Source organism: Maylandia zebra, linkage group LG15 (assembly GCF_041146795.1).
Source record: "Maylandia zebra isolate NMK-2024a linkage group LG15, Mzebra_GT3a, whole genome shotgun sequence".
In the NCBI taxonomy this organism is placed as follows: Eukaryota; Metazoa; Chordata; class Actinopteri; order Cichliformes; family Cichlidae; genus Maylandia; species Maylandia zebra.
Genome location: NC_135181.1, coordinates 37157829 through 37180585, shown reverse-complemented (window position 1 = coordinate 37180585; position 22757 = coordinate 37157829). Strand labels below are relative to the sequence as shown.

Sequence of the window (22757 nt, the reverse complement as noted above, 5' to 3'; positions counted from 1 at the left end):
TTAATAAATTAATAAATAATGAGAATAAAAGCACTATTGTTTACTGTAACGCACAAAAAAGTAACAGTAAAACAACAAAATGTAATCTGCGTAATCTGTTAAAACTTTGCCCTGTGTGCATGTGGCAATCATAAAGCAAACAGTAGGGGGAAAAAAATGCTGAAACTGATAACTTAAAAGAAACAACAGAACCCACGAGTGTAAAAATAGAAAAGAAACAAAGTCCCCACTGTATCTACTAAGACTGCTAATAATATGAATAGCACACAATTATTTACAGTAAAGGAGTATAAACATAAGAGGCGTCTTTATGACAGCAATCTTGGAGTGTTGCCCTGATTTTGATAACTCCAACATTTGAACATTATCCAATAGATTTCAGACTTTTTAGCAAAAGGCTAAGTTGAAACATTTGACTCATGGCTTTGTCCATTTTGATTCCAGACTTGGTAAATGAACTGATTCTTATTTAGCACTTTTCTACTCTCCTGGAGTACTCAAAGCGCTCTATACAACATGCCACATTCACCCAATCACACCTGTTCTCACAGTCACTGACTCTAAACTGAGTGCTGTCTAACCACATTCATACTCAAATGGATGCATCGGAGAGCAACTTGGGGTTAGTATCTTGCCCAAGGATACTTGGCATGCAGACTGAAGGAGGCAGGGATCGAACCCCCAACCTTCCGATCAGTAGGTGACCAGCTCTACCTCCTGAGCTACAGACACCTCCGGTTTGGACTTGGATTGTTAATCTGATGGAAGAATTACATACTGTAAATTAATCACTGTTTTCCAATGCATTCTTATCCATTGCAATACATTTGCTGTCATTAAGAAAGTAAATGAGTTAATCATTTGTTAAGACTTTTGAGGACATGGCAGCCTATTGCACAATCACTCAAACGTCCTGACAGCTGGTCTGCTGCATGCTGAAATTGGGTTAGGCAAACTAGGACATTTAATAGGACTGCAGTAGATGTACACTTTACCTCATTTAGGTTGCTTGTTTTTTTCCAAAGCTGCACTCGTGGAAACACAAATACCATGTACACCAATGTCAATTTAGAACTGTTAGTCAGAGATTAACCTGTTGGCATGACTGGTTAGAAGAGTTTCCCTTAGTTAGATAATGCACATTGCAATGTGTAAATCATGCATTTACAATCCCATATGGAAAAGATATAAATTGTATAAAGTTTGTATCTGTCTTGTGAGAAACTTGTATGAAAAGCATACAAGAGTGAAAACAGATATAAGATCCTTAGAAAAATTATATAAATGGAACTTGTATGTTTTGGATACTTCCTAAAAGAATATATGAAACGGCCACTTTCATGAGTAAATCATATAAACCTTATATGATTCAATATATGAAGTAGGCCACATCTGATGCAAGTCTTTTATAAGTTTTTTCTATTTCTTTTCCATATGGGATAGCCTGAACAAGCTTCGCAGTCGAATGTGCACTGTGTGACTTCAGGCTTTCCCGGACGAAAGATGACCAATTCAATTCAATTTTATTTATATAGCGCCAAATCACAACAAACGTCACTTCAAGGCGCTTTATATTGTACACTAGATTGCACAATAATAGATACAGAGAAAACCCAACAATCATATGACCCCCTATAAGCAAGCACTTTGGTGACAGTGGGAAGGAAAAACTCCCTTTTAACAGGAAGAAACCTCTGGCAGAACCAGAAGAGAGACAGAGGTTAATAACAGATATGATTCAATGCAGAGAAGTCTATTAACACATAGTGAGTGAGAAAGGTGACTGGAAAGGAAAAACTCAATGTGTCATGGGAATCCCCGGCAGCCTACGTCTATTGCAGCATAACTAAGGGAGGATTCAGGGTCACCTGGTCCAGCCTTAACTACCGGTATATGCTTTAGCAAAAAGGAAAGTTTTAAGGCTAATCTTAAAAGTAGAGATAGTGTCTGTCTCCTGAATCCAAACTGGAAGCTGGTTCCACAGAAGAGGGGCCTGAAAACTGAAGGCTCTGCCTCCCATTCTACTTTTAAATACTCTAGGAACAACAAGTAGGCCTGCAGAGCGAGAGCAAAGTGCTCTAATAGGGTGATATGGTACTACAAGGTCATTAAGATAAGATGGGGCCCGATTATTTAAGCCCTTGTATGTGAGGAGCAGGATTTTGAATTCAATTCTGGATTTAACAGGAAGCCAATGAAGGGAAGCCAAAACAGGAGAAATATGCTCTCTCTTTCTAGTCCCTGTCAGGACTCTTGCTGCAGCATTTTGGATTAGCTGAAGGCTTTTCAGTGAGTTTTTTGGACATCCTGATAATAATGAATTACAGTAGTCCAGCCTGGAAGTAATGAATGCATGAACTAGTTTTTCAGCGTCTCTCTGAGACAGGATATTTCTAATTTTAGAGATGTCACGCAAATGTAAGAAAGCAGTCTCACATATTTGTTTAATATGTGCGTTGAAGGCCAGTGTACAAGTCTTTGTTCTTGGCTCCATGATGTGCATCTACTAAGGAATACACCATTAAGTGAACGCACTCGTCTCATTTAGAAAAAGAGCAAAACAAATGCAAAATACAATAGATGAGAGTAAAAGTGTCAGACTTTTCTTTCATCTTGTTTACTTTTATCATTATTTTAAACCGTTCATTTAAATATTCTTAAACACTCTTTTTTATTCCCCCCCCCCCCCCCCCCCCCCCACCACCACCACCACCACCACCAAAAAAACAAAAAATAAAAAACAGACAAAAACAGAGAAGGGTACCAACAAATCTGGCATTGTTGCTGTCATATGAGAGAATTCATACAGGCAGTTTCATGTGTGAAGTATTACAGGTCAGATGTGATTTGATAGTTTTTTTCCACGAGAAAAGAGCCGGATGGTATGAGATGCATGTGTTTGAAATGTGGCATGACTGGTGACTCATAGTGTACGAGTTCATGGCGGTGCAGACAGCTCTGACAAATGTTTGTGTCCCATAAATTAGTTTCAGTCACTGATTGGTCCATTGACAGCAGTAATGTCAAATGCAATAGTGGTGATTAAACCTTATATATGTATAAGGTTCATAAAGCGCAGTCCACGCACTGAGCGGCTGCATCTAGTCCTTTTTCATCACTTTGTTTTGAATCTTGGTGAAGTGCTCGGCAAACATGTGCTGATTGAAAACTATTGGACTCTCATCTACCTTTCAAACAAATCTTTTTACCCTCCGTCTAGTTTCTCCAGGCATCATTCTGATGCAGGAAACAAACAAAAAAAGGAAAAAAGTTGTTCAAACTTGGTTTCCGACAGAGCCAAATCCAGCTAATCATGTTTGAGTGTCCTGACTTTTCTTTCATTTTTTTTCTTCTTATTAGGAGTAGGTGGGAGTGTGCCCTAAAGCAATGAACCTAATCCTTCTGTATATTTTCTGTCAATTTTATCCTAAGAAATCTAACATGGTGAGCAGTCAGCTCCTGATGGTGGCAGCCACTTTGTAGGGAATTCCATGTAATGAGGCTGTCTAAAAGGCTTTCAGACTTTATCAAGCAATAAAAGCTCCAGCTCACCACTATTACCCAGCAATACTGCAGGCTGTTGTCATTAGGCAGAAGTTGCAGTGAGTTTTGGTGGTGGTGGTTGACAGAGTGAGAATCAGTGTCTCTCATCACTAACCCCACCTTCACGCTCAGCCTTATATCTTCACCTGGGTACAGTTTCAGTTTTCAACATCTCCATCCAGATCATCTCCAACCAGTGCTTAATTTACAGCTCAGGCTGTGTTTTATAGATCTTTTTCCATTATTGCAGAAAACACTTATGTTGACACTGTTAAGCAGTGACATTTATCAGACAGTAAATACAGACAGTCCAATGCTTAACTCTAACCCGGGCCTAAAACAGAGTATGTTCTTGAGTTCATGCCATGCTTATGCTTATTATGTGCTATTGCACACAGCAAACCCACATGGGGTCATTTTGTGTCTATTTGGCTGTTCATGCCTCCCAGTTTTTACAAGCTGGTCACATGTGAATAGGTCCTACTCCCTAGTCATCCCTGTGATGTATCATAATTAATGTGGCAGCAGAGACAGATGGCACAAGAAGTAGATTGCTGCAACAACATTGTTGCATAAAACTACTCCCCAAAATATTGGTTTTGAATGATGTCTTCTATTGTTTTGAAAATAAATTAGAAAAGAGACTGCAACAATTCAGATGCATGTGTGAAAGTTTATAGAGCTATGGGACTCATCCAGTATATGTAACGGTTATTGCGTGCAGTGTAACATTGACTTAAAGGTGATGAATATGTGAGAGGGAGAACCTGAATAATCAGAATAATGAGCAAGCACTTGGCGACAGTGGAAAGGAAAAACTCCCTTTTGACGGGAAGACATCTCCAGCAGAACCAGGTTCAGGGAAGGATAGGCCATCTTCTGTGACCAAGTGAGGGAAAGGGGAAGGAGACAGGATAAAAGAGAATTTAAAAGACAGCATCCTAAGGATTTCAGATAATAACGTTATAGTGTTTTACATTTGCTGTCCTTATGAGCTATTGTGTATGTGATTTTAGTTTAATTTCAGCACATTTTTTTATTATTTATTCAGTACAGTTTTTGCACCACATGTAATACAAATATCCTTATATCATGTATAATGTTAAATCTTCCTTGTAGCATCACTTTTATTTTGAAAAATAAGCTTTATAAATGATTCCAAACCAGCAGCCTCATTGCAACGGCATAGTAAAGAAAACTTGCTCATCATCTACTGTACCAGTAGTGTTTCAAAAGTAGTTAGATCTCTCTGAATGTAAAATCAAAATATGTGCAGCCCAGCCCTTCACTTCTTCCTGAATATGATGACTGTTGCAAGTTGGCAGCAGAATTTAATGCACTTTAACTCACTGTCCTGCCAAAGCAATTCAGGACATATCCCCTGAACTTCTGCTCCCCTCCATCAATACACTCACTAACTACTCTAGCAGTGAGCACATCCAGACAAATGCTCCTGTAAAAGTGTTTTTTTTTTTCTTTAACCAGAAAAAAAATTCACCCTTCTACCTTACCCTGTGTATCTCTCCTGCACTCCCATGTGGGGTGATTTAAGGCAAGATAGGCTATGGAGAAACTGTTCCCCTCTATCTCTCCCTCCTGCCTTCTCTCTCCTTCTCATTCTCCCTCTCCCTTGGTCTTATTACAGGCTGTCAGTTTATTATAAAACATTAGGAAAGCAGAGGGACACTTGCAGTTACTGTCCTATCGATCGGCAAGGATAGATTCTGTGATTTAGAGTCAGCTTTGGCTCGCGCCCTCCACATTCTCGGCCTCCTATTAAGGCACCAGCGCTTTGCTTTGGCTATTGATGTCTCAACATTAACAGTTACAAGCTGCTACAGAAAATCAATGTTCAACTTTTATTACCTGCTGCATAACGCGGAGGACCTCCCGCCAGCTGATACTTAGCAGTCAAAAGGAGGCATGGATGGTTGGCCGAGCACATCAGGTGTTTTCTAAGTGATATCTGCAGTAATATCAACTGTCTATAGCATACGGAGGCTTTCGGGGGCCAGTTGAGGGCCTTAGAGCTTTGGAAAGTATAGCATGCCAACCTAATTAGCACATCCTTGCAAATATTAGCCTCAATGCTCAACTTAGTTGCAGGTCTGCGCACAACGTTTTTGTCTTAAAATCTTGTCTGCTTGAAAAAAATTCTCTCTAGCACTACCATCAGCATGACTCACTTGTAGAGTACACCACCTAAATGTCATCAAGTTAAAATATTGGATGATCCCCTCAATCACCGTCCATCCATCATTGGTATCAACCTGGATATGTGTGTTGTAACAGAGAATCTTAACCCAGGTAGGGTGGATCTGGAGCGGCTGAGGCCTCTCAAACATTTATGAGGGGCTACTGAGCAACGGTATGGCAGCCCTTCTGGGACAAACAGCCCCTGGTTCTGTACTCTGAGTCCCGATCAATGGAACTCAAGTTCATTACACACACTTTTCAGCCGAACGGCGGCAACTGATTTTTTTCTCTCTCCACCCCACCTTCCTCTGATCGTCGAGCAGCCCACCACTGGGGCTGCATTACACTTGCTTGTTTACGTGGCTGCGTGTATAGGGTAGAAGGGGGAAGGGAGCGTGTGCTGGTGTGTACGTATGTACGTGTGTGTGCGTGTGAACAGGAGCTGCTCCCAGTGGGCAGAGCTTGAGGTTATCATTATGTACAGGTCGGTCCGCTGCAATGCTAATGCTAATGCATTCTCAGTGGCCGCAGCTCAGGTCCCAACGCTGTGCTAGCAGGGCTGCTACTCGTCTCCAATTAAAGACTGAGGGATGTCTGTTTGGGGTAGGGAAGACAGACCTGGGCTATCTGGGGCCCTGCGGAGAACAGGCTCACATTAGTCAAGGAAAACAGACTCGGAGAACAAATTGTGCATACACCAGAGTGCATCAGATAATCCCTCTCTTGATTCAAGCATCATCTAGTCCCTGGCAGTGATTTTATGCTATCTAATAACTGCTTTGAGGACCTGTTGATTTTATTCTGCAGGACCTTATCACGCCGACTTTAGACTATCAGAGCAACCAGCCTTTCATACTTATCATGTGGTTATAACGAGTTTAAACAATGCGATAATTTTCTGTAGTCACAAAGCATAACCCCCAGAGCACCGTACAATAAGAAAGACAAATAGTCAACAAAACAGAGCTGGTCCTAGGAATCGAAGAAGCATCAATATTTCACTCATAATACAGTATAACAGTGCTGTGAGATGAGGACTATGGTCACTGTGTGTGTGTGTATGTGCACTGATGGTTCACACCAGACTCACTACTACTGTCATAAAGTATAGTGATCAGAGCAAAATTATTTAAATGTCAAGCTTTCGCAAAAACTGTCATGTTTTTGATTACATAAAGAGAGCATGTAGCCATCACGTGTAGCGCGCACACACACAAGAAAACGTGCACAAAGACACACATTGAGATCTAGGCCAAAGGAGTGGCCTCTAAGTCTTTAAGTCTATTGCCAGTCAAGTGTTCAGTAATACAAACGTAATCCGTTTGGCCCCAAGCTTCACACACACCAGCCTTGTCAATCATTTGTAAAGTTGTAAAGCCATTCACTCTTTCGATCAATATCTTAGAAGGAGCTACACTGTTATTGCTGTAGTTGTTGTGTAAAAAAATAAAATAAAATCTTTACGACAAGACATTTATGATCCTTGTATAGCTCATGATGTGTCATTAGTGTAACTCACTAGACAATCATTACTTTATGCAAAATGCTAAAGGCGTGAGCGCAGAGTTGTAATGATTGAAAAAAGATAAAAGGGATGACGCACTGAGTTATCCCTTTTATGAAATGAAACCTAGTTTCCATAACTGAACTGTGTTCTATCAAAAGTCAGGATTAAGCAATGGAAATGATACTAAACTTGCAAGTGCGTGACTTTGCATGAAAAATGCTAAGTAGACTAAGAACAGCAATAATCCCCTACATCTACACCTACCGGGCTGATATTACAAACGGAGCTTGCTGGCATTACAGTACTGCCTGGCATGTGGATTATCAGTCTCTGCATCCCTCTGTGAATATGTATAGTGCAGAGGCATGCCTTTAAACTTTTTGGTAAGCTATATAGTGGTCATGGTGGCTGCTATAAGTCTATACACCCTTTGCTCTTTGAGCTTCTGTTCTGGTGGCGCGTGTGTGTGTTTAAGTGTGTGTGTGTGTGTCTGTGGACAATGTAGTTACAAGATACTTCTGTCACAGCACAGAACAGCAGAGCTTTAAGATGATATGTGTGTTCATGCTTTAGTCTTTGTGTGCGTGTGTGTGTGTGTCTGTGTGCAACCGGAGACAGTGATTAAATGTTTTAAAGCACAGATGATCCAACAGTTGCCGTCTCTTGTTCTCTCACCCTTTCTCTCTCTCTCTTTCTCTTCACTGAGCCCCCCACCGGTGACATTACACCCTCACTCTTGAACCATCACAGCTCCTTTCGTGCCTCTTCGTTCTCATGCTGAAACTTATTTTTAGCAGCGTGGTGCTGGTACACAGAAAGGAAAGCGATTCTTTATGTTGTGTTGGGAGAAAAATAAGAAAGAGAGGAGTGATTGTGGCTAAAGAAAGGGGTCGGGAAGCCAAGAAGCAGTCCATGATGAAACAAAATGAATCAATCAACCTTCTGTTCTCACAGACATGCCAACAGAATGCGCTCATACAGTAAATCATAAGAAAACAAAGCTATGTAATATAAAATAATGCTCTGCAGTAGCAGGCGTTTGCTATTCCAGCTCTTTGTGCCTGTGCACGCTGCCTTAGAGCATAAAGTTGTACTTTAGTGCCACCTGGCACTGATAGCTACCCCTGGCATTACACTGCAAGCTTGGAAATGGATACGATGCTCAGTACAACGATCAGTATTATTATAGAACTGCAGATAACTTATAAAGGTAATTGTCACTGATGCAATACTGACAGAATAATGAATAATAATATATTTATACTTTTTAAAAAGCTGTTTAAATATTACTAGATACTAGACAGCTCAACAAACTGATCTCAAATATAAACAGAGAGCAGCCATCCTAAAAATCAACTCATTTCACAGTGATTACCTGGCTACACAGCTGATTTTTTTTAAGCACACTGGTGTTGTTTTCCCAGATGTTACATTTTGTTCTGTAGAGGAACAAAATGTAACATCTGGACATCCTCAAGAAAGTGAATGTGCAGGTGTTTTGTTTTGGGGGGGTTTTTGTTCCTCTTTTATTGTCTGTTGTTTTTGGAATTTCATTTTCACAGTTAGACACCACTCCAGCGTGTAATGACGAACACGAGACCGCACAGTGAAGCAGCCCTTGTATTTTTTGTTAAAACTCATTCACTCAAAACCAGTGAAACCGTCAAACCTGAGCATGCGTGGACATAAGTAAGCATACTTGTGGTTTATCTTCAAAATGACTAATTTCCTCTGACTTTCTCGAATTGTGCGCACGACTGTCCTAACATTTGGCGCAGCGGGAGCGTGAAGTAAAATCTACAGTTAAGCTTTGAAAAGCAGCCTGTAAACATGCCATCTCCCATTAACTCTGAGTTGGAGGGGTGGGGAGGAGAGCTGCTGCCATCCAATACTTTTAAATAAATGAAACCCCAATTTGCACTTATGTGAAAAGTGCAGTCAACTTAACGAGGAACAAAAAAAATCCCACAGAGAACAAAGAAATCAAAAGAAGGCGTGGAATATATGTGGCACACTCTTCTTTAGTCAGCACTCTACCTGCCGGCATCAAAAGAGAAAGAAGCCGAATGAAGAGGAAAGAGAGGGGATGGGTGGGATGTAAGACGAGAGAGCGCACGAGGGAAAGACTGAGTGAGAGACAGCGAGGTGGGAAACTGACACTATGGATTAACTGTCCTTCATGCTGAAAATATACATCCCCGGGCGCTTGATGCTGAATTATTAATTCAAATTTGTCAGAGAAAGAATGAGAGAAATCTATTGACGGGGACACGGGCCCTTTAATGGTCTCATTAAAGGGGAGGCATCCCACACCATGCACCTTCTGTACTGCTGCAGGAGTTTTCGGGGCAGCGGAGGGTTGGCGAGGGGGGGGCGATACTTGACCCCCCAATGATTTTCTGTCACTTTATCATAAACAAGAAAGGTTGACATGCCCCTCCACTCTCTATGCCCTCCCCTCCACCAACAAACAAACCCTGGGTGTAATTAGCCGACGGGTGCAAAAGTGCACTGAATCTAAACGAGGTTCACATGCATGCATTGATACACAGAGAGACAGACAGACAGACACAGGAACAGCACACACGGTGCCTGCTCCCACTGTTGCTGACAGGTACAAATGAAATACAAGGTAAAGTCACAGGGAGGCTGAAGAGCCACCTCACAGGTGCAGCAATATTGATTTCTAATTCATTAGATTCCTTTTTGGTTTTTCCTTTTCGCCTCTCCATCGACATTTCCTCACATTACACCAAACGAAGGGACTTTGCATCTGGATTGCTGCCTGTTAGTGCTCAGCCTGTGAGTCAAGCGTTAGCATCATTAGCTGTGTATAGCTACATGACTGGGAGCTGTTTAGTGAGTGGAGAGGGGGTGTTAACTTTCTGCACAGTCCACGCAGCGTCAGGAAGGTGGGAGAGCAGGGACCTGTGGGTGCATCGCTCACTCACTGAAAGGCTTTTGGTTCCACCTCCAGGGAGGGGGTGGGGTTAAAAAACAAGTGGGGGGCAATAAGGAGCAGAGGTGGGGAGGACTAGAGGGACCACAGAGGGCTAAGCACCAGGTTCATTGCTGATTCAAGTCTCTTAGTATCCCTCTGGCAAATGGATTTTCATAATGCTGAGACAATGTGATTTTTTTTCTTCCCCAGCAATATGATTTTTACCCCAGCAGGTCTGAAGCATGTTAGAAATGCAAGTAAGGATTATTTTCATTGCTGATTCGTCTGGAAATTATTATTTTTTTCATCCGATTAACCATATGATCGTTAGCATGGCCAACAAACTCATCTTGTGGACATATTTATATACGGGATGTGTGATTTATTGTAATAGCCACACAACAATATCATTGCCGTGCCAGTCTATGTAGAGAAGTCTTAACTTTCCCTTTAATATGTATCCCCACTGATATTAATCTCCCTGGCTGTGCCCATCTGTTGGAACCCTTACTAATACAGCCACAGACAGGACCTACTGATTCAGGGTGTAAATTTGCTTTCCCCTTCACCTCAAGATAAATCCCCAGCACCTTCCAGCCAGCATAGGCAATGAGAGAAGCTCCAAGCACCTTTTCTCTTATTTATTTTATCAGACCTTAGGCGCATTTCTCTTCCTTTCAATATCTCTCGACCTCTCTCCATCACCCCGCCGAGCCCGCCGACCCATCCTTGGGCGACAGAACTCAAGCAGCCGCTACCTGTTTAGCTTAACAACAATAGCATTGTTGTCAGCTGAGGTTTAGATCTGACTTAATATATTCCCAACTGGACCGGAGCTGCTTAATTCTCTTTTACAGCCGCATGGCATTTGGCCCCTGGAGAGGAGAAAGTGAGGGTTTGATGAGTCGGCGGGCAAATTGAGCCTTAATGCTTTCTTCTGACAAGCTGACAACAGCATGTTCCCATTGGTGGCCAGAAACTGTGAGACAGTTATTATTCATTGCAGACACAGAGGAAATTTGGCCTCTGGATATTGGGCTCTATGCTAGCTTAAGGGCATGTAGTTACAGTATGTAGCTACATGTATGCTGGTGAAATAATGGTCACTACTTAGGATAAAGGGTCACTGCTCAGAGATTAATGAGACCTTTTTTATACCTAAGTATGAAGTATACATCCAGTGATCCTATCATTTGAATAAATACAAAAGAAAAAGGTAATTAAATTTGTTCATCGTGGTTCTGTACCAGTCGGTATATGTCCGTTTCAAATTCACCTTTCAAGCCTGAAAGGTGATTGGATAGTCGAATGGCATCTGAAATCTCCACACCTTTCCAGCATTAGAATACAAGGATGCATCTCACTTCTGATTTTGTTGAAACTGACATTTTGGCTCACACAAGGATTAACCAGTCCAGGGGGGGTTTTTTTGTTTGCATATGAACTTAACACTACACAAACCTATATGGACACTCAAAGGCAACTTTGTTAGGTACATCCATTTGAATGTTAATTAATGGAAATCACAGCCAATTACATCACGGCAATCTGCCAAAGTTCAAACTGAGCATCAATTCAATTGGGTTCAATTCAGTTTTATCTATATAGCGACAAATCACGACAACAACAAGGCACTACCCTAAAACAATGATCAAGGTATGCAGAAGAGCATCTCGGAACCGTGAAGCAGATGGGCTGCTGTAGCAGAAGACCACGAGATGTGCAGCTAAGAACAGAAAACTGAGGCTACAGTTTGCTGGTGCTAACTATAAACTGGCCAATGGAGGACTGGAAGAAAGTTGCCTGGTCTGATGAGTCTCCATTGCTACCATCATCTCCAGGAACATCACCACAGTTCCTAATCAGGCTCATCTATTTATGTCCACAGTGTACCCACTTCCTGGAAGATTTGTGTACTATGTCACAACCACATTTTGTATTTTTTTTCTATACTGTTTTTAGTATATCCCTGCCTTAACCACCATGGTTTACATCATAGTTGGATGTTTTTTTGTGAGATCAATTTCCATTCCTAAAGCAGACAATAGATACATTCCTCCACATCCTCATCCTACATTCTGTGATCAGATTGTTGTGATACTCGTTATCCTTTTACCCTTTGGAGTATCAGGTTTCAAAGACTCCCCCATTAAATGTTAAGAGGCATATATCTGCAGTTTACCTCCATTATTTTTTCACTCGCCTCTAAGGTGGAGGCTTCATATTGAGAAGGGAATTCCCCAAACGGGACTTGGAGGAAAACAAGGTAGCTGAGAGCTCCAAGGAGCAGGGGAACCTGTTTTCTGGCAAGCACAGATAGATGTAATACTCTAATGGGGAAGGAGAGCATCCTGTAGAAGAAAAGAAACACACACACACATGCACGTCCACATAAAATGTTGTCAGTGGAGTGTTGATAGGAGCTGAGGTGAGTGTATGCAAGTGTAGCATGTATGTTTGTGTACTCCACGACTTTATGGTGCTGTGAGGCTAATGGGGGTAAAACAAAATGTTATTCATCAAAGATTATGTTTCAGGGCAAAGCAACATAACTCTGATAATAGGCTACCTAAGTGCTAGCGTTAACCGCTCGGCCATTGCTCCTTGCCCTGTGGCTCTTATTTGCTTTGATTGCCTTTGCTGCCCTGTGTTTTAAACACAGACACAGCAGAGTTCTCCCAGTGATCATGCAACACTTCTCTTGTGATAGTTAGTAAGTCATTAGTCCTCATATGTTTCTCTAAGAGTCAAAGGTCACCGGGTTCTCGTCTGTCAACGCCCCCATCTCTGATTGGAGCCAAGTTGTAAGGCAGATTAATAGTGGAAAAAGTAGCTGTGGACAGCGTCGACTTGATAACGGTCCAGTAGGGCGCAATAAAGAGGAGTTAGCGGGAATGCACGTTCAGCTCCTCACTCTTTGACGCACCGCTGCTGTAGTAAAAGGTCCTCCAGCTTTGATCGCCTTGTATAAATGCCTTTGAGAGCACCTATTGGAAGAGCCGAGCCACCTAATTCCCGCCTATGCAGGAAGTAACGAGTTTGTCTTCCACTTGCATTTAATTGGACAAGTTTTACTGACAGCAGTTCCCTCAATAACTATTTATGACCCACCAGTTTTATGTGTTGTTTTTGGACCCGGCAGAAAACACATGTTGTGAAGTTTTGAAAGGCTGTGTGTATGGGCAGCACGTGACTCAGAGGTTTATTGATCGAGGCCCTTAAAGTGTAATGTGAGAGAACACGGTGTTGTTTTACCCTGTAATAACTGCTGGCGACTTAGCAGTGCCTTCACAAAACAGGTGCTAGCTTAATGTAAACCTATCAAGTGAACTCCCTACTTATAGTATTTAAGATTTTCTTTTCTTTCTTTTTTGAAACATGACTTTTCCCCAACTTTTGAACCTTAATAACAAACATAGCAACACTTTTGTCTAATTTGGGCAGAATTAAATGACTGGCCACGCTCTCAGCTAGCAGGTAATCACAACTGACTTTAACTCCATCTAAACTGAAGTTCGGCCAGTGACAGGGATGTTAGACGCCCAAATAATCGCAGTAGGCACCATATACTGCACAGTAACATAGTTACTAACATGAGTAACTGTGACCGACATGAATCTGATCTACAGCGACCTGTTACCGAAGAACACAACACTAAAATAGTCTAAGTATACAGAATTAAGAAAAATGTACAAAAAAGAAAACCCTTGGTGTAACTACGTATATGTGTTGTTTTTATTTCTCGGGTCAAATTTTTCCCAACACATTGTCCACTCTGTGAGGCATCTCTGTGATCAGAGTGAAATAATGGAGCAAGCGTTTGCACGACTGAATGTGCAGTTTCTGTGTGTGTGTGTCCCTGGAGCAGGTTGATTGTAAGGGTCGGTGAAAGAGCGTAAAAGACATACACTCACAGCACAGAGCAGATCCAGTCTAATTAAAAAGCACAGCGGAGATTTCAGGGGTTCTGTGAAAGAGAGAATTAATCTGTGTGTGTGTGTGTGTGTGTGTGTGTCTGTGCGTGCGTGTGTGTGTGTGTGCTCTTGCATTAGGTCGCTGGCTTCAGCATGATCGGCCGTCAAATGAAACAATGTATTCTGCGGGACCTCGGGGTTTCCTTTTGAGTATTCGGACGCGGCACTGCAACGAACTGTGGCTGTTTTATGTGAAAAAAAGTTGATAATTAGTCCCACAGTGACTGAAGGATGAGATGGAGAGAGGGAGAGAGAGAGGGGGGAGGGGGAATGAAGGGGGGCACTGAAGGAAGAGGAGCGAGTGCTTAGCACATTTAATACTCCAACCTGCCACTGTCTGGGAATCACTGATCAATTGTTTATTTGCTGCTTGTTTTAATTCATCACATTCGTGCCGTTGAATGACTAAATTACTCTGAGTTTCTGACTTAGTGGCTTCATGTACAATCACCTAAGCAGCAAAGATCCCTGGTTCAAGCCCCAGGAAAAGATTCCCTTTGGTGATGTGTCAGGAAGGGTCTGCCAAATCAAATATGCAGTGCTACCTGCTGTGGAGGCCTCATGTGACTAAGGGAGCAGCTGAAAGTAGCTCTAGTAGCTCTTCACTTTTCTAATGTGTTTAACAGCAGAATTCAAACAAACAACTCTTCAACCTTTTTCTTCTTTTTTTTCACTGTTTTTTCCAATAGAGAATGAATATTATGCTATTGTCATTTGTACTTTTTTTTTTAGAAGCCCCGATTCATTATTTTTTCAAAAGAGGCTGTGCTAATTAGCAATTAAAATGCTGTCTTATTGCTTCACTTTTGTCTAATTAGCTTGACAGAGACATTGGATCCTAATTCTCCATTGTCCCCCCAACATCGACACACGCACACAACGTAGTCGCACACAAAACAAAGACAAATCTTTCAGAGAAAGCATGGTAATACTTGGCATGCCTCTGCTGTGAGATGCTCTGACATACCAGCATGTGGTGTTGTTACAGTGTTTGCACTGCAGAAAACACTTATTCTTATATTATATGGCCCAAAAAGATCTTGATTATACTAAACAGAATTTTCTATTTAAATTTGATTGTGTTAAATTTGATGTATGCGTGGTATTTAGTGTTTGGAGAGGATGGCTAGCAGTAAAGCTACACTCATTCTGTAACAGAAGTTATTAGACACATAGTGTGTTCAGGAAAAAGTTAGTTTTCAGTGATTTTTTTAATACTATAATGACATATGACTTAAAATTCAAATATGTCTATTCTATAAAAAAAATTCCTGTAGGGTCAGTTTTGTTTCCTTTATGCTGACAAACTTTAATTTAATAAAATATAAATGTATTTGTCTATTGATTTCTCAAAAAAAAGACTCTTATTTGAAGAGATGTAGCTATGCCCATCTGTTGTCCATGGATATGTACAGCAATGCCACAGATGTTGAGTCCTTTAAAAAATGCTCAGTGTAATTCTTTTTTTGTAGTGCATGCTCAAAACATAACTTAACAATCAACTTGATATAAACAACAAAAATCCAAAACAGTAGTACTTTCAGTGATTTCTGCATTTTTTTTCCAAACTTTCTGAGTGACTCTGAAACTTTTAAACGTTTAAATTGTTTCATTTGTAGATATTCTTTTTTTTAAAGAAGAAGACTTTTCTCCTTGTTGACCTGCGTAGGACGTCTATGTGGAAACGCTTAAAGCACACTCGACAGTCTACTGGGCTGGCTTATGTAAGGCTACATAAAGGCCTCTCTGAGGTGTTGGTGGTGTGAAAGACGGTGCTGGAGTCTGAGTGGGGTCAGACAGCTGAGTGGCAGCAGGAAAAAGCACATGTCATGTTTGTTTGGAGGCTCCTTTGTCACAGGCCACACCCCTCCCCCTTTTCCTGCCCTCCTCTTGGCCTTATTTAGCCCCCCGCCGTGTCATTCAGAGGTCAGGGTGAGCATCAACACAGTACATGCTGGCACACACACAAGCAACACAAGAACAGGCAGACACACACATACACATACAGATTGCAATAGCATGGTAGAGTGCATCATAGATGGAAGTGCCTTGAAGGACCTGCTTCTCATTCTCTAGACCTCATTAGCTGCTGATTTATCTCCCCCTCCTTCCTCCTAATGCTCTAGGTGGGTGGATGGGGCACATGTGTGTGTGAGTAAGTTTGTATGTGTGTGGGAAGAGGGTACTGTGTGAGAAAGAAAGAAATATTATGTGTATTTCCATGGATTAGTGCGGGTGTGTGTGCGTGTGTGTGTGTTTGAGAGATTAAGTCGGAAGGGTGGTATATTTTAGTGTGTGCGTGTGTGCTGGTCCAACTATACACAGACTCTGTCATTCTACATTAGCCCACTGTGAGCACACTCGACCTGGGGTCAAACAGATTAATAAAAGATCACACACGCACACACAGAGCTGCTACCTGATTAAATATTCTGCAGCCCCTGTGCTTCATAATCATGACAAGTACACACAGCACTCTGGTTCACCATTATCCATTTAGCAAATTTTTTTGTCTTGTCTTGCAATAATCTGCTTAAACCCCCAGTGAGCTTATTATTGTCAAGGAAAAGTGCTTATAGCTGCGCAGAAAGGTAGGGTTTTAGAGAGATGCAAAATGTATTTTGCACGAGGAATTAATGGTGAAAAAAGGGGTTTTCCTTTGAGATGGATTCCTGCACGATGTCTACTCTTTTATTTAAAGTTAGCATTATTATTCATCAGATTGATGCTTTTGCAAACTTTTATCTGCACATTTAAAAAAATAAAATAAGTGGGACAAATTGTTTTGATCCTAAACAAAAGTGTGGTGAAAGCGTTAGGTTAAGGAGCAGCTCTGGTGCTAATACGACTACAACTCTCCCCTGCATAATTCATGGGCTCTTGGGGAATTTGTGTCTCAGGAGAAGAACCTTCTTTTTTTGTTGCCTTTACCTGACTCCCTCTGCACTGTAGTCCCAGAAGATGATAAAGAGGAAAAAACAAGAGGAGGGAGGGATACGTCAACATGGAGTGCCAGATTTTGAGCAACGTGAAAATATACAATAACCAAAGAACTAATCTGTGTGTCTGTAATATGAACCCTGTGGATTTTTTTTTAAAGTGAAACAGCGTCTTTGAGTGTGGGTAACCTTGGTTTCGAGTTCCCTCACCTGTTCTCACGCTGACCCACATTTCCTGTGGAGCCTGACTTTAACTAACCTTTCTCTTCCTCCTTCCCGTAGATGTGAAGAACCTGGAGAATTTTCACCTGGTCGAGAGCGTCCAGGAGCAGGTCAATGCAGCGCTGCTGGACTACGTCATGTGTAACTACCCGCAGCAAACGGACAAGTTTGGCCAGCTGCTCCTTCGGCTACCCGAGATACGAGCCATCAGCCTGCAAGCCGAAGAATACCTTTACTACAAACACCTGAACGGCGACGTGCCCTGCAACAACCTGCTTATTGAAATGCTGCACGCCAAAAGAGCTTAGGAAGCGACTTTCCTACCCGCAGTGCAGCTGTGCAGTTTTGCAGCAGTCCAGAAACTCCAAATAATGCTTTCACCAAAACCAAACCTCCAGCTCACACTTGACTATGTGGTGACCTAGAGGATGGGGAGCAGTTTTATCGAGCTCTTTTTTGTGTGTGTGTGTGTGTGGTTCAAGTTACAACTTGAAGTGGACGAACACGTGCACAGAGACTCATAACGTGCACAGACAAACAGCATTTGGATCCCTTTATTGTAGAAAGAAAAAAAAACACAATAAAAACTCTAAAAAGGAGTCACTTTTCCTCAACCACAGACAGAAAAAGACGATGCTGAAAGGAAGAAAGATAAAAAAGACAACCACTTGAAGCAGAATCTGCATTTGACTGTACAAGATGATTTCTGATCATCTGCACAAGCAAGACTATCAGACTGTCAGACTGCAACTTTAAGAATTCAAGAGCCCACAAATGTTTTAGTGCTGGTAATGCCATTGAGAGGCTTTCTGTGCTGACAAAAAGGGGAAGCTGAATAACACTGCCCATCTTTAAAAGAGCTTTGTGACTACAGCGGTGGCTTGTTTTGGTCAATGATTCTCTTGTGCGCTCTATCAATAAAACTGGCTTTTAGTTGTTGTTTGGTACTGTAAGGGCAAAATGACAAGCTGTCAACCAGGCAAGAGACTCTCAGCTACCATCACGTCTGTTTTTTGTTGTTTTGTTTTTTTTTAACTCACAAAAAAAACGAGTGGCAGCTCGACCGAACTGAAAGGGGAGAACTGAAAGTTGAAAAATAAAATTCTAATTTGTTAGCGAACAAAATGCTAAATGGGTGAATAAGAAGAAGACGTCTTTTTTTCTCTTGTAATTGAAGTCATTTGCTCCTCATGGTCGCCATGCAGTTCTCCTTTCTTATTCCATCTCTCCATGTTATGTTAGACTATGTACCTCAGAAAGACCAGTGTTAAATAAATTCAATTAACTAATGTCAGCTTAAATTGTATTTATAGCCCTGTTTCCCGCAAAAAAACAAACAAACAAGCAAACAAAAAAAACCCTGTCCTTTTTAATATTTCACTAAAACTGGAACAAAACAAAATGTGGTTCTGGAGACGGAGAAGGAACGATCCTGCCTTTGTCCGAAAAGACCAAAGCCTGCTGCAGAACAGATGAAGGAAATGACAAATACCTTAATAATCAGTATTATAAGAGAAAAAAACATTGTGATGTCACAGTTATGTGAGTCTTGCCTTATTTCATTACCATGCTAGCTAACCGTGCAGATGTGAATGAAAATATGTACAAATATATAAATATATATATATATAAATATATATATATAAAAAGTATTAATGTTGTAAAAATAAAAAAAAAGAATAATTCAGCAGTTGTTTACATTCATGTGGTCAAATGGGAGAGAACTGTGATGAAGCATAAATTGCAAAGCAATGATTTCCTAAAAAAAAAAAAAAAAAAGAAAGAAAAAAAGAAATTAATGAGAAAAAAAGATCCTTCTGGTTTGCTTTCTTTGGTGTGTGTATAGTGTTTTATTTTTTTATTTGTTTTGAGCAGTACTTAAATTATGTCGTGAGACACTAAAATCAAGGAGGAATCACACTTAAAATATTAATTTCTGTGTCTGCTGGCATTCAAACATTTGTTTTATTTGGGGGGGTTTTTTAAGCATTGATGTCTGTGTAAGACTTCCTTTTCGCTTCCGACCTTTTTATTTGTAAAAGCCTTTTGCTTTTTTCTGTTTGTTTTTTATTTACAGTGCTTTGACATTTTTGATGTATAGTATGTCACTGGTTACGCTTAATAATGAAGATAATTTATTGCGTCGCTATATTTCCATCTATGTGTTACATGACGTAAGGTGTCCACGCCGAAATAAATTTGTTTACTGTAGCATGTTCTTGTTTCGTTTCCATAAGTAGTTCGACAATGCAGGTCTGGAGCAAAAATAACAGGCTTTCCAATAAAAAAGAGAAAAAGAAAAGAAGAAAAAAAGAAAAATAAGACAAAAGAAAGAAAGAAAAATCACAAGTTTTCAGTCTTTTAAATGTTCATGCAAGTCTGTACATTGAAACAAGTATTGTGTTTAAGTGAGTAGGTGTGAAAGACGTCTGTGCCACGTTAGTTTTACTTATTCACATCCTGCATCATTGTTCTGTCCAGTTTGCTCTTATACCAAAGACTGCATCTTTCCCCTGTGAGCTGTGACTTCTATTATTGTGTCCCAAGTTAAGAAAAGCAGCTTTAAAAAAACAACAAAAAAAAAAACACAGCAGCCTAAATTATTCTCTTGCCAAGTTTCCCCATATGTATAGTAGTTGTTTATCACAATTTCCCTCCCACATCAACCTGTGGTGTGTGTGTTTTTTATCTTTAAAGCATTTTGTTAATAAGTCATCGAATGAGCTAAAGTCTTTCAGCGGCATGTTTAATGTACAGAAAAGTCATTAAGTTATTTCTGAATCCGATCATTACTTTTGTGTTCTGGTCACACAATCTTACCTCTCATTCACGTTCTCAAAGTCAGTGTTTAGGTTCTGCAGGTGCCTTGGACTTCACGTACAGTTAGGTCCATAATTTGTTGGACAAAGGTGCAATTTTTGTAATTTCTGTACACAACAGTATAGATTTTAAATCAAACAATCGAGGACTGATTAAAGTGCAGACTTTCATCTTTAATTCAAGGAGTTTAACAAAAGTTTTGCATTAACTGATTATGACTTATGGCCATTTTTATACAAAGAACCCCATTTTCAGAGGCTCAAAATTATTTGAACAAGCTAACAGTTCAAATGCAAGGATTGTTTTTAATATGTGGATGAAAATCTTTTGCAGTGAACGAATGATTGAAGTCTTGAACCAATGGACTTCCTTCCACCTACGAGATGCTCTGAAGGCCTTTTACTCCATCGACCTTCAGTTTTGTGGCATTATTCTGAATCGAAACAAAGACTAAAGCCCAAATTCATCCTGCTACTTCTGCCACATCCTGCTCAGCAGTCACATCATCAATAAACGCTATGGACCCAGTTTCACTGCCACCCATACATAACCATGCCATAACAACAGATAGCATGAGCTGTTTCTCGCCTTCTCCATACTTATCTCTTCCCATCATTCTGGTACAAGCAAAACTTGGTTTCATCTCTTTAAATATTTTTTACAGTGTGCAGGTCTTTAAGATGTTTTCTGAAAGAGTCTCATCCGGCCTTCTCATTCCTGACTGTAACCAGTGGTTTGCACCTTGTTGTAAACCCTCCGTGTTTCCATTCGTTCTGGGGTCTCTTGATAATACAAGTATTCATGACTTTTTTAGATGAAAAGTTATTTTTATTATTTAATGTGGAAAAAAATTCTGTCATTAACCAAGTTAGTTGTCTTCTTTGGTCTTTCAGGCCTTTTGCTGTCACTGAGTGGGTCAGTGCATTCACTCTTTTTAAGAATGAACCAGACTGTTAATTTGAACACTGCTAAAGTTGTTGCTATCTCTCACTGCACTGAAACAAATTCTAATGAAAAGCTATAAAACACAAATTCAACACACTTAAACTTTAGATATTATGTCTGGTTCATTTGCCATAAAATAACAAAGGAACAGGCGTCACCTCTCTGTGTAGCTGTGTGTCAGTCATTAAAGCTTGAGCCTCTGTAAATAGGAGACTATTAAAAATAGTTGTAATTCTTAAACAGTAAATGCAAATCTTTTGTTAAAGACCTTGAATTAAAGCTGAAAGCATGCACTTCAGTCACATCTTTATCCTGCGATTTAAAATCCACAATAAACCTACGGACCTAATTGTAACATACAGTGAAATCCACAACTCATGTAGGCAACACAAGCCACTAATGTGGCAATGCATAAGTCCTGCTTTTTACTGCATGTTTGTTGTATCATCACTGCAGTCCTGCTCCAACACCTAAGACAATTATGTTTGAAGATATTCAAATAAATGGTCTGAGGAAGTGTTTCTGGTAGCTTGCCAGTGAGAAGTTATCATAAATGGTGTAAATCCCACCTGTTTGCTTCACAACACATTTTTGTAGAACACGTAGTGATTGTGAAACAGACTTGTACACAAGATTCAAACAACAACTACTTTTGTGTGTTATATGCTCATGTGCACTGTCAACAGATGGAGACAAAAAAATCTAAATGCTATTTCCTTTCTGCTTTGGCTTTTTTCACCCTTTTGCTGACATTTTGAACACTTCCATCACTTCCAGGTCCTGGAGTTTCTCTCAATGGGGCTAACTGAGTTTTTTCTCATATCTCAATAAATAATTCTTATGCTTATAACACCAGGTTCTCACTCCCTCTGCACACTAATGCTGCCCACTTCCACTTCATTTGTTATTTCAGGGAAATTATGTGTATGATTGCAACGTGAGTACCTGTTGCAATGAGAAATAATTACATTGTTTTCCTGGAGAAAAAAGACAAACATATTTAAAATCATTATGTACACATCATTAATTGTTCAGTTTAGATCATAACCGTACATATATACATGAGGCGATATGTTATTATCCAAGGCATCGTAAAGGAAGTACAAATCAAGGACAATTTGGGGGGGGCAGATAAATGTCAAATAAGAAGTACAGAAACACCAAAAACATCATGACAGATCAGTCTATGTGGACAAGATCGTAGCTTTTCTGAGGTGTAGGGCTGCGAGGGAAACAGGAAGCTGAAAACTCGAGGTCCATGGGAACATGAAGACTGCAGCCAGGTGGCAAGGCATTCACTTCTGAAGCAGGCAGCTCCTAAATGAAGGAGAGGGATGGGTAAGTGGGAAATTTCAAGTAACTTTAGGGAAGCACTACTTATCTATACTGTAACAATGCAACACAAATGGTAACTCTCGTTTCATGCTGGGAGGAGGATGAAGTACAGTATCTAGTGCTTTGTCACTGAAGTCAGTAAAAAATGGTGGAAGAGCCCCACTATTAAATTACTGTTGTTACAACATTTGCAACAATTTTTAACAATATTACGAACGGATGCAATCGCCAATCATTTCTAACTATTGTGTACAGTACAACGTTTTAAAATGAAACCCTTTAGTGAGTGACTGAAAGAACGTTAATTAAGGTCTACAGTTGAGGTTTCAAAGTCA

General features: G+C 40.4%; 2 protein-coding genes across 3 annotated transcripts in view; one reads left to right on the top strand and one right to left on the bottom strand.

The window, feature by feature from the left end:
* Nucleotides 1-21920, top strand: part of nr5a2 (nuclear receptor subfamily 5, group A, member 2) — a 70535-nt gene extending 48615 nt beyond the window's left edge. The window contains exon 7 of the mRNA XM_004561999.4: nt 17383-21920. Within this exon, the coding sequence (XP_004562056.1) occupies nt 17383-17630 (248 nt within the window). The 3' untranslated portion in view covers nt 17631-21920. The remainder of the gene's footprint in view (nt 1-17382) is intronic.
* Nucleotides 21921-22093: 173 nt separating this feature from the next.
* The window catches only part of LOC101465580 (adhesion G protein-coupled receptor D2), an 87530-nt gene continuing 86866 nt past the window's right edge, over nt 22094-22757 (bottom strand). For both annotated transcript variants that reach the window (XM_004561998.3, XM_076874384.1), the window contains one exon: nt 22094-22404. In XM_004561998.3, the coding sequence (XP_004562055.3) occupies nt 22267-22404 (138 nt within the window). In that variant the 3' untranslated portion in view covers nt 22094-22266. The remainder of the gene's footprint in view (nt 22405-22757) is intronic.